Source organism: Aspergillus glaucus, assembly GCF_001890805.1.
Source record: "Aspergillus glaucus CBS 516.65 unplaced genomic scaffold ASPGLscaffold_3, whole genome shotgun sequence".
NCBI classification, from domain to species: Eukaryota; Fungi; Ascomycota; class Eurotiomycetes; order Eurotiales; family Aspergillaceae; genus Aspergillus; species Aspergillus glaucus.
The window spans coordinates 1,603,381-1,614,902 of NW_019170455.1; the positions used below are offsets into that span (position 1 = coordinate 1,603,381).

The 11,522-nt window shown below is 49.7% G+C and overlaps 4 protein-coding genes across 4 annotated transcripts; 1 reads left to right on the top strand and 3 right to left on the bottom strand.

The window, feature by feature from the left end:
- The first annotated feature begins 608 nt into the window (after positions 1 to 608).
- Positions 609 to 2,897, top strand: ASPGLDRAFT_55368 (asparagine--tRNA ligase DED81). Its single transcript, XM_022548135.1, has 3 exons — positions 609 to 691; positions 770 to 2,426; positions 2,487 to 2,897. The coding sequence occupies exons 2-3, from the start codon at positions 829 to 831 to the stop codon at positions 2,611 to 2,613; spliced, it is 1,725 nt and encodes a 574-aa protein (XP_022404817.1). The 5' UTR covers positions 609 to 691; positions 770 to 828; the 3' UTR covers positions 2,614 to 2,897.
- Positions 2,898 to 3,305: 408 nt separating this feature from the next.
- Positions 3,306 to 4,447, bottom strand: ASPGLDRAFT_1031838 (uncharacterized protein). The gene is made up of 4 exons (XM_022539439.1): positions 4,281 to 4,447; positions 3,846 to 4,207; positions 3,568 to 3,759; positions 3,306 to 3,515 (listed from the first exon to the last, which is right to left on the bottom strand). Exons 2-4 carry the CDS (start codon positions 4,105 to 4,107, stop codon positions 3,403 to 3,405), a joined length of 567 nt encoding a protein of 188 aa, XP_022404818.1. The 5' UTR covers positions 4,108 to 4,207; positions 4,281 to 4,447; the 3' UTR covers positions 3,306 to 3,402.
- A 1,470-nt stretch (positions 4,448 to 5,917) lies between these two features.
- On the bottom strand, positions 5,918 to 7,416 carry ASPGLDRAFT_43264 (uncharacterized protein). The gene is made up of 3 exons (XM_022545783.1): positions 6,947 to 7,416; positions 6,780 to 6,839; positions 5,918 to 6,725 (listed from the first exon to the last, which is right to left on the bottom strand). Exons 1-3 carry the CDS (start codon positions 7,180 to 7,182, stop codon positions 6,056 to 6,058), a joined length of 966 nt encoding a protein of 321 aa, XP_022404819.1. The 5' UTR covers positions 7,183 to 7,416; the 3' UTR covers positions 5,918 to 6,055.
- A 1,591-nt stretch (positions 7,417 to 9,007) lies between these two features.
- Positions 9,008 to 11,517, bottom strand: ASPGLDRAFT_164980 (putative signal transducer). The gene is made up of 2 exons (XM_022542589.1): positions 9,527 to 11,517; positions 9,008 to 9,475 (listed from the first exon to the last, which is right to left on the bottom strand). Exons 1-2 carry the CDS (start codon positions 11,328 to 11,330, stop codon positions 9,237 to 9,239), a joined length of 2,043 nt encoding a protein of 680 aa, XP_022404820.1. The 5' UTR covers positions 11,331 to 11,517; the 3' UTR covers positions 9,008 to 9,236.
- Positions 11,518 to 11,522: the final 5 nt, after the last annotated feature.

Below are 11,522 nucleotides of genomic sequence, written 5' to 3' on the forward strand. Positions count from 1 at the left end.
CCTAGTCAGTCACGGCAACCCGAGGCTGGGTAAAGCCTCGTCATTTGATTGCCCCGAAAGATAAGAACAAACGTCCTCTACTATTTAATAACGTGGTTGGGATAGGAACGCGCATGCATACAGCCACATGGTGTGTTTTCATGTTGACCGCTGTCCACCGGCATATGTCCATACGGAGTTTCCGACCAACACTTGTATACTCATATCCTAAGCTCAGCCAGAGCTGGGCCAAGACACTATACGATGACATTGGGTTATTTCGCTAATCTCTAATATGCAGTATTTAATGAAGGATGTACATATAAGAAGCAATACGTGGTGAGTGTCATCTGTAGAGACAGCGGACTATATATCTGTGCGACTAGAATACAGTAAGGCTAAGGCTTCGGTAAATAGATCAAATGTATCTAAATAAACATACTGAGTACGAGATACGTCGATGCTTTATTCTTTCTATCATAGCAGGAGTATCTACACGTCTCTTCCGCAGTCCGGGGTAAATTCATATAGTTATCCAGAATAGGTTAGCGCGGGACTGACACCTGAGGCAGAAACCCCTCTTATCCGCCCCTCCAACCGCTTTCAAAATTCAATTCAAATCATCCAACTTTTTGGCGACTTTTCCCCGGACCACTTCCTTTGAGCTTGAGCGGGCTATAGTACTTGATCGGACGGAGTGTCTTGTCTGTCGGTGAGTGGCATTGCCCTTAAATTTCCTTTTTTTCCTCGTCCTGATAAGTTCATGACTCACATGTGCGGCCTATAACAGCCCTTAACTCCCACATTCTCGGCGAACTCTCCTCCAACACCCCAAAGGAAACTCTCAAAATGGCGTCCATCTACGTTGACGAGGACGTCGGACGCGACGACTCGACCGCCAACGGCTCCGAATCCGCACCCTACAAGACCCTCGCCCATGCCTTCCTGCAGCACGCTCCCACCGATGGCACGCAGTACTTAATGCGCAAGTCCCAGACCGAGCCCGCCGGCGAGAACGTTAACCCCGCCACTAAGCTGGAATGGAAGCCCGCTGCCAAGTCGGCCATAAAGAAGGCCACCAACCTCTATGAGCAGCGCAAGAAGAAGGCCGCCAAGGAGCAGGAACTGGCTATCCGCGAGAAGGAAGAGGCCGATAAGCGCCAGCAGGTTCTGGAGGAGGCCAAGAAGGTCGTCATCAAGGAGGACACCTCGCTCCCCAAGCCCACCCGCATCCGTCTGGATGTCACTGACCCGGAGGTCGTTAAGCTGGGCTCCCCCGAGTCTGAGACCCCGGGAACCCGTGTGCGCGTGTTGGGACGGGTGCACCGTCTGCGCGCTCAGAAGGGTGTTATCTTCTTGACTCTGGCCGATGGATATGGATACTTGCAGTGTGTCTTGACCGGTGACCTGGTCAAGACCTACGATGCCATGACTCTCACCCTCGAGACCTCGATGTCCATCCACGGTGAGATGAAGGCCGTCCCGCCTAAGCAACACGCCCCCAACAACCGCGAACTCCACGCGGACTTCTTCACTGTCATCGGCCGTGCCGCTGGTGACAAGGAAGCCATCACTACCCGTGTCGCCCCCGACGCGGACCCGCAGACCCTCTACGACAACCGTCACCTGGTGCTCCGTGGTGAGACCTCATCGGCTGTTATGAAGGTGCGCGGCGCCACGCTGCGGGCCTTCCGCCAGGCATTCGAGGAGAACCGCATGCTCGAAGTGACTCCGCCCGCGATGGTCCAGACCCAGGTCGAAGGTGGAAGCACGCTGTTCAAGTTCGACTACTACGGCGAAAACGCCTACCTTACTCAATCCTCGCAGCTGTACCTGGAAACCTGCCTGCCCTCGCTGGGTGACGTCTTCTGTGTCTGCCCATCCTTCCGTGCCGAAAAGTCCCTCACCCGTCGCCACCTGTCCGAGTACACGCACCTTGAGGCCGAGCTCGACTTCATCACCTTCAACGACCTCCTCGAACACCTCGAAGAGGTCATGTGCCGCGTCATCGAACTGACCCTGGCGGAACCCGCCACCGCGGCTCTCATCAACCAACTCAACCCTGACTTCAAGCCCCCTAGCCGTCCCTTCCGCCGCATGAAGTACGCCGATGCCATCGAGTGGCTGCGCGAGCACGACATCCCCAACGAGGAGGGCAAGCCCCACCAGTTCGGTGATGACATTGCTGAGGCTGCTGAGCGTAAGATGACCGACATTATCAACACTCCTATCTTCCTCACCCACTTCCCTACCGAGATCAAGGCTTTCTACATGAAGCGTGACCCCGAAGACCGTCGCGTCACTGAAAGTGTTGATGTCCTCATGCCTGGTGTTGGTGAGATTGTCGGTGGTAGTATGAGAATGGACGACTGGGAGGAGCTGATGACGGCCTACAAGCGCGAGGGTATGGATCCTTCGCCGTACTACTGGTACACTGACCAGAGAAAGTGAGTTTTCCCTCCTCTCTTATGTCCTCTTCATTACTTGGATGCTAACGACTGATGTAGGTACGGTACCTCCCCCCACGGTGGATACGGTCTCGGTCTCGAACGATTCCTGGCTTGGTTGTGTGCTCGGTACACCGTTCGGGATTGCAGCTTGTATCCTCGTTTCACTGGTCGTTGCACACCTTAATCTTGATGTGGACTCTGTTTACGTTTATTTTAGGAAAAGTAGTATGAGTATGAATGATTTCGATGAATGTCAAGTATAAAATATAGAATACAATGTGTAGGAAAGCCTTGAAGTCGCGAAAAGTCAATCTCGACATATCAACCTGCGAAGATCCCGGCTTAAGCACATGCGTTCGATGGTTCACGTCGTCGAGCGTAGGAAAGACTTGTCGATTGCTTGAATTGTCGTATATCGATCACCTCAGAAATATTGCACGACGCAGCTCGACCTGTTGATCTCAAGCCCGGCCTCCACAGTGTGGGAGCTTGATGCACTGGAGAAGCGATAACATCCGGCGAATTGGCTCGTCATTATCCATACTGATGCTAGATAAAAAGGATAGTATAGCCGTTCGTGACGCTCAGCTTTTCAAGGAACAAAACATATGCCTGCGATGCAAAGACTCACCAGATCCTGTCTTGCTATCGCCGAGCAACCCAGAAGTCATGCTGGAGAGTAATACTCTCTATCGCCCCGATAATCACGCACGACGTGATGCCGCGGAGAGAGAGAGAAAGAGTGGTAGGAAAGCCCTCCTGTCATCCATGATTCGTTGAGCAAAACAAGCCCGCGTATCTTGTCGATTCGCTGCGTAACAAAGCAGTTGGGATCAGTCAGACCACAGAGCAATAAAATGAGCCCGCAAACAAGCAGACTGCCAGGTGGGTGTCGGTGCTATGTCTCATGGGTATTGGAGACCCTAGCCTCTCTCTCTCGGTTCCCGTATCATACAGTGTAATCTGATTCCAGTTATGAAAGGATTGGGTGGGTTTTGCCGGTATGAAAAGTCGGCCATCTTCTTGTTAATTGCTTTTCTAATATACGTCCTCTGTTAGCGTGTAGGTTGCATGAACTTTTATGTACTGGTATTTGTTAGGTTTGAGTCTATCTTTCGAAGCCAGGAGTTGGCAAAACCTGGAGACATCTGGTGTATTGCATGCAGAATATACACAACAGGCATATCTGACTTCGCAACCTCAACACCCGCCGTCTCACGCTCGTTTAACCATTCCCGCCAGGAAATCAACCACTTCAACACGCCGTCATTACGTGAATGCAGCTGTGGTGGACACGAAGACAACACCCAAGCAGATGAGCGTAAACTTGCTGTTTACATGTTTGTTATTTTCGAACTTTGTAAAAGTAGTTTTTGGAATTGACCATATTATCATATGGTTGTTGTAGAGACCCACCAAGGAAACGAGCAGTCCTCAGCACTTCTCGCAGAAATTTATTTTGGATTAAGCCTATTTCCCTATCGAACAAGACGTTGTTTCGGTCACTTTCTCGCTTTCCCCGGAACTCTGAATGGTCAGGGGCGGTGCAACGGTAGAGATGACATCCTGCCCGCTGCAGACATTTCAACAACTCCCAACATAAAAAGCAACTCAGCTTGGAAACCTTGAACTGGGAAAATCCCAAGTTATACCAAGCCGGGAGCACAGTCGGGGGCATTTGTTCAGAAGGGGGACCGTAAATGTATTAAGGATGCTTTCATCGCCAGCGCCGGTGTTTTCTTCTTGTTCTGGCCAGCTCATATTGAAACTATCCAAAACTGCAATCGTAGGTCTTCAGTACGAGGGCAATGAACGCCTTCATAATAAAGCGATCAGATATCAGGAGCTCACAAATGCAGAATGTTAGAGCCTGTCAAGCTAAAGTGAAAAGAAGAACGAGGCCTGTGGTTTTATCGACCAGCAATTGACTCTCAAGCTCGCTCAAGTCAGCGTGAAAGACCGAGTCCAGCGTATGCTATTACCTAGGTTCTCGCTGGACAACCACCAGCAGTATCTTCCCCGGTTCCCCCTGGCTTTGTCCTCTTTCTGTCATGTCCATAGTCTTACTGCAGACGACCTGTAATAGCCTCATCCTGTAGCTGCTTAATCCAGCCGACTATCTCTGCTATCTCCTGAAAGACGACACTGTCCCGACGCCTCTTGTGCTTGCACTCGACGAGGCTTATTTCCCCGTGGTCACGGTCCTTCAAGGAACCGTCCGTGACGACTAAACTCCACGTTACTGGATTTCAGCAACTCCCAGCGAAAAAAATCCGGTTTCAAATATGTCAGTCGGAAATTGCCGTTTCTGAGTGTTCCTTAGCATACTAATATCAACATAGCTAATGTTTTTCTTCGTCTAACGGCCTGCCTTGTGTCGAAACCTCGTCATCATCGGTCCACGCTTTCTCGAACTCACTACTCTCAAGCCTCTGTCCCGGAAAAGGCAGGTTCCATCTGAAGATTCCCTTGAGAGAAAAAGAAAATTCAGCCGTTGACTGTAATTGAGGTATGACATATGGCCAATTCTCCGCGTCATACCATGTGCTTCTAGTACGAGAATCCATCCATAAAATTCTGAAACCACGCTTGCGAGCGACCCTTTCACTTGAGGAATTTCGGGGTTCATTGAAATGATGGCAAGATGCCTCTGTCACCTGTTTGATATCCTTGAAGATATCGTCTGCGTGTATGCAGTACAAGGCACCAGTCGATTAATGTTGATAATGTCCCTCATTCCAGTTCGTAGGAAAGCTTGGTGCCATCGCGTATAGTTTATCAGATTTTTTCTAATCTGGATTTTCTGTTGGCTTCTGTTGAAAATTTATCCCGGGGTGGTTTGTTTCGAATCTAGACGATGTTACACTCGTCGTTTCCGAAGTTGGAGCTAGTGTAAAACAGATTCGCTGTAGCTTGAAGGCTGGAGAGCTTGAGTACGATAAGGAGGAGACAGGCTAGCAAATATAGTAGAGGTCTCTAACGGTCAACGATATTTCTTGCAGAAGGTGAGAGGCGAAGTTCAAAATAACCTGATGAGGATGTTTATATCCAAACTGATGACATTCACAGATCTAACGGAACCTACAAATCATTCCTCTTTATTCACTAATAGGTACCATAGTGCCAGCCCTATGGCCTACAGTTCAATATTCAAACATCAATCGCGTACTCCGTAGTATGTATGTGCCTACTCACCACCCGTCCCCGTCCCCATCTACAGTTCCATGCACGGCCCATTCCGAGGATAACACGGTATGCCTGGGGTCTTGTGCTTAGGAGCTTGGTTGTGTGGAGCTTTTGTGAGTTTTCTCTTTTCACTTGGAATGGATAAATGGATGGAGCCAAAGAAGAAGTGTTTATGTGTTGTGTTTTGGATGCTAGAGTAATAGTGGGAGAGTGTTCAGTAAAGACAGTGGTAATTGTACCTATCTACCTATGCAATTATCCGGTTGTCCGATTAAAAATCTATCCATGAATCGCTGGGAATCAAAAAGAAAAAAAAAAAAAAAAAAAAAAAAAAAAAAAAAAACAAACACGCCCGTCAAGTCATCCGTCAATCGTGATATCCTCATCCGTGTGTCCATCCCGCTCGTGAAACAAATAAAGATAGTGAAACGTAAGAAAAATCAAGCTCTAGTCAGAGTCTTGTCGGATCCAGTCCAAATGGAACTGCTGGCAGGGAAAATCGACCCGTGATCCGACATGTCAGGCGCCGTGACATCCTCAGCCGAAGTCTTCACATGGGGTACCACAAGCTGCACACCCTTGGTAACACTGGAGCTGCTATGGCGAGGTGGCAACGGACGATGATGAATAGGCTCGTGCAACAGTCCCGGAGCGTCTGATGCGTTACTACTAAAGGACGAAGCGACCGTGGACGGGGTACTAGTCAACGCCGGCAGAGCGATCCCGGACACACTCGGTGCACTCAACGCGGACAAGCTAGTCGTCGAAGTGCGGTGGATAGCACGAGGTCGACGCATGGGTGGCATCGGTTCATCGTGAAACTGAGACAGATAGTGCCAAGCTTCGGACGTCGCCAAGCTGCTGAGACCATTGGGCACAGAGCCCATTGGTATTACCGGCTTCCATTCGCTTGGGTCAAGATCTGTCTTGGCATCGTGGTGTTCGCCGGGTATCCGGATGGCAGCACTAGGCTTGCGGGTGGGTGTCATGGGAGCCACGATGGCCCGCGGCGACATGGGAGGAGAGGTCGGAGGCGAAGTAGAGAGAGGCATGGAGGCAGTAGAGGGGCAAGAAGCTGACAATGGTTTGCAAGAGTCTTTGCGGCGGCAGCTATGAAAATTTAGTAGGAGTCCAGGGGAAAACTTCCAGGTTTTTATAACATACCGTTCACTACAGTACAGAAGAGAATTGTCCGGTACAGTAATCTGTCTCTCGCACATGGCACTACGGAACGAGTCAGCCTTGAGGAACAATGAATGCGTCGATGCAAGGTTATCTATAGATAGGGAACCCGCAGATGACTGGACCGGGTTTAAGGTTCTTGGACATACCAGAAATTGAGGAAACTGGCCGCCATTTCCGACTCGCAATCGTCGTCGACACTGACCGATTGCTTTGCCTGACCAGAACCCAGCTTGTGGATAGAGTAATTAGTCGTGCCTCGTCGATGTAGAGCGGGCCGGACGGCTCTCAACTTGGAACCATTAGACGGAGTGCGGCGGTGTTGGTGATGATGAGAGGAGGAGAAGGGGGAGGGATGGAGGGTGTGAGCGGTGCTTTGAGTCATGAATGGCGGTGAGACTCGTCTCATCCACGAGATGGAACTATTGACAATCCGGTATGGATAATTGAGTCGATGGTAACTTGCGAGGGCCGGTCTCCCAGTGGACTATCGGAATGGAGTAGACCTTGGGCGAAACGCCGATAGGGAAGCCGCAACACAGTATGAGAGATTTCCCGGATTGAACGAAGAAAGGGCAATGCCGTTTCAGACCGTCGTACTCGATAAGGAAAAAAAAAAAAAAAAAAAAAAAAAAAAAAGTAGAAAAAAAGGGTGAAGATCGGATTCTGGAACGCCGAGCAGCCAATGCAGAAACACCCCGAGGTTGGACAAGAGCACGCGCGTGAGGTCGTCACTCTTGTACAGAGGCAAAAATGGAATGTATGTATGTATGATAATGCAGAGTGAATATGTACTCGGGAGGGAGGCGAGAAAGGTGATAAGCTCGACTGAGACCGGCGAATACGAAGTAGTGGACTGGTACAATTCCGGTTAGAAACCGTCCGTGGCACCTGATAAGAGATTCTGAATGGAGAGAGATAAGCCGCATACCGTTTGTGGTTTCTCTTAGTCCGGCTCTTTGTTCCTTGTCTTTATTCTGTCTTTCTGCTATTCTGCCGAATCCGTATGCAAGGGCAGTGAGGGATTAACGTAGAGTAGCTGACAGGTCTAGAAAATCGCTCAGAATGTGGAACGATATAAGGATAATTGAACGAGTGTTGCAGTGCGGGGGAGAAAGAGAGGTATTAAGAAAGGTGTTAAGAGAGGTAGTCAAGAGAAGTAGTAGCTGGTAGTTGAAAAGAATTCAAAAAGTCAAGAAAGAAGAAAGAGGACCCGGGAGAGATCAGCTGATGAAGAAAGCATGACTGTCAGTATTTGTATGCGTAGACCATAGGGTAAGTAAAGCACGTCAACTGCTGTTCTAGACCGGCAGTAGCGGCCTGAGGCAGATACGCGGGCAACACGCAATGGCCACACGTGACCTGTCTAGACTCACCTCGACTTCTATATTTAGTTGACAGATGAGACTGAGTGACTGAGTAGTACTATAGACAGAGGCAAAAACAGAGGGATGAAGAGACACTTTATATTTAAAATCCAAATAAACTAAGCACAAAGACTATCAATCTAGATCATTGACCATCTGCAGGTCATCGGGCATCCTCACTTCCCTTAGCGTTAAGATCAAAAGACCATGTCCGGTCATTGCTCCACGGGCCCCGAGTCTAGAAGAGCCACCCACACCATCCCCAGAAAAACGCACGTCAGATAGACTGACCACCGCCAATGATCGGGCCATGTGTAGCCCTACCTATCACCGTCTGTCTGTCACTGTCACCTCTATTGAATCCTGTGGGAAATCTAGATAATCATAATTAATTCCCGTGTTATTATTTAGCCCCTCCGGCTTTAACTGTACAGAGTAGAAGAAGTACAGCCTTTCTATTTATTACTGTTTCAGGATATGTCTCAATCAAGTAATGAATAACATCATGGCATGTTTCCATAAAGTACCGTCCCCCGCCTTACGAATCCCATTGGCAGCGTTGAATTCATTATTATCCTGTTTTCACAAAAAAATTTTTTTTTTTTTTTTTTTTTTTGCCTTTGTGGAGGGATTTCCGTGTCTTCCGGAAAACTTTACTCGTTGGATAATGGATCAGGACTTTGCCGGAACCAGACATAGATATGGAGTACTGTAGTAGTAATACATAATGCAACGCGACGCGACGCTCGTTCCGTCATTTACTGCTGTGATTGTGATTATTTTTATCATTGTCGTGAGCAATGGGGTAATTCATGAGGTAACAGGAGGACCAATACGCGATGACAGGGATTAGGTCAATCTGCATAATCATTGAGGAATTCTTTTCACCTGCATATCCTCCAAGGTAAATGGCGTTTGCTATGCATAACACATGGCCGAAAACACAAAAAATTGGGTATCTAAACTACAAACTATCTTCCATATCGTACACCGTATATTTCTTCCAAGGTTATCAGGTTATCGACATTCCTGCAGACAACCAGTAGAACAACCCGGCTACAGCACGGTCCTCTTAATTCGACTGCCCCTCAACATCGGTCTGAGATGATCCCAAAAATCGCTCCGGGACGCCCCGCGCTGCTACCCCCGCCGGTCCAACATAGCAACCCAGCATCGGACTCCAGGCATACTGTTGGTCGACCGTGTTGCGGATCTCCTTGTGTGCATATGCATTGGAAAAGGGGAGCGAGGTCTCCGGATCGCGATACCGTGATGGCAGAGACGTAATCACGCACAGTGACGACGAGATTTCTGTTCCGTTAGCTTGGCCACTTCAACGAATGACGATAAAAGGGAACTCACTGGCAAGTCTAGGCGGCTTCTTCGCATTAAAATAGATATTAAACTCCCGGCTGTGTGCCGTCTTATCGTCGAAGTTCTCCAGAACTGTAAGGGCCCTTCCCGTCTGCTCTATCATCGGCGGTGGCGGGGGAATCCCCAACCCTGGTCCCCCCTCATCTGTTGCCACGGGCTGTTGTTGATCCATGTGGATTTCAGGAGCCAGTTGTTCCTGTGGTGTTGGCATGGGCACGTCTTCGGCCGGTGCTGCAGCAACCGCCGGTGCAGAAGTCCCTATCTGAGCTGTTGCCTGAGCTGGTGCAGGTGGTGATGCCTCTTGAGGGGTAGCATCTAGCTTGATCTCCTCCACTTGCCCCGCAGGCGCAGCCTTCGATGCTTCTTCTGGCGGTTGTGTTATTTCCGGACCGGGTTCCTTCGCCGGCTCTTCTGGTTTCTGGTCGATATCCATTGGGTCTCCTTTAGGTGCTTCGTCTGCATTATCAGTTGATCCTTTACGGATCTCTTCCGTAGGTGGTGGTTCTGTGCCCACTACTGGATTCTGATCCGAAGCTCCATTGGCCGATGTATCGTTATCTGGAGTATTGTTGGTTTCCCCTGTAGGTGGTTGAGCGGTGGGAGTATCTGTAGGCTCCTCCGTAACTGCCGGTGCCGACTGTTCCTGAGTCTTATCGCCACTCTCTCCGTTGGTCTGGCCGTCTGCATGTGTCTGAGTCTGAGTCTGAGTTTGAGCTTGACTCGTGCTAGGGTCACCTTGCTGATTTGGTGGGGCCTGGTCTTGCTTCAAAGCATCACCCTCGCCAAATACCGTCCCCTGCGCATTTTCAGAAGCAGGGACAGGAGCAAGCCCCGGCGTGGAAATTCCAACTGCTGTCATTGGCGAAGACTTCTTCCCACTGCCGCTCTTATCATCCCTTTCAACGGCCTTCTTGCTCTTCTTCGCTTTCTCTTCTCTATCCTGTTTTTGCTTTTGCGCAATGTCCACCTTTCCAACGCGCGTCAAGCGACCATTAACCCACGTAGCCAAACCACTCCAGTAAGACATAACAGGCCCTTCAAGACGTCGGTTCTGGAGGGCTTCAATCTTCGCAAGTCTTTCCTCCGTCTTTCTCTTCTCCATCTCCTCCCATCGATTCAAACTCTTGCTGTTCTGCTTTTCCACGCGCTCTGCTTCAGCCAACCGCTCAGCTTGTGTCATCCCCTTGGGCTTGAATCGTGCCTTCCTCTTAGCCGCCTCCTCCATCGTAGCAATCAACCGAACACGCTTCTCCTCGCTATCCTTCAACCGCGCATGAGTCACCTCCTTATTCTGCATCGTCTGACGACGCGACGATGACCGTGTAGGCCCATCCTCATCCGTAGGAATCCACGAAATCCGCTCCGACTTCTTCTTCGGCCGAGGAGCAGGCTCCGTATCTGACTGCACAGCAGCAGGATCAATCTTGACTCTTTTCCGCAGCGTCTGCAAATTTATAGTCTCCTGCTTTTTCTTTCGCTTCTTCTCCGCCTTGGCCTGATTTTGTAGCTCGTTCTCTCCCTCGAAATCCTCGTCTTGGGCGTTGGGTCCCTGGTCTTCGTCATCGGAGGAGGATTCGAGTACATCGTCATCTTCGCCAGCGTCGGGGTCTGCGTCGTAGAATTCATTGTCGTCTTCGACTTCTTCGAATAGAAGGGCTAGTTCATCGTCGGCTTCGGCGTTGAGAAGGGCGGACATGTGTCGGCCTGCGGTGCTTCGTTTTGCGCGTCCTGAGATGAGGGATTCCACCCGCTCCGCTTCTGAAGCGGGTTGGGGGATAGCATCCTCTGCCATTTTGTATGTACGACCGTGGTGTATTCAAGGATCGGAGTGGTTTCGTCGGGCTGCGAGGAGTTACGGCGCGGGGAAACAGGCGTCGAATGGTTCAACGATCAAATAAAGAAGTTTTAAAATATTCGAATATCCTTATAAGTTAAATGCATTAACCGCTAAGCAATCAATGGATCAAAGATGAGAGACGAGATG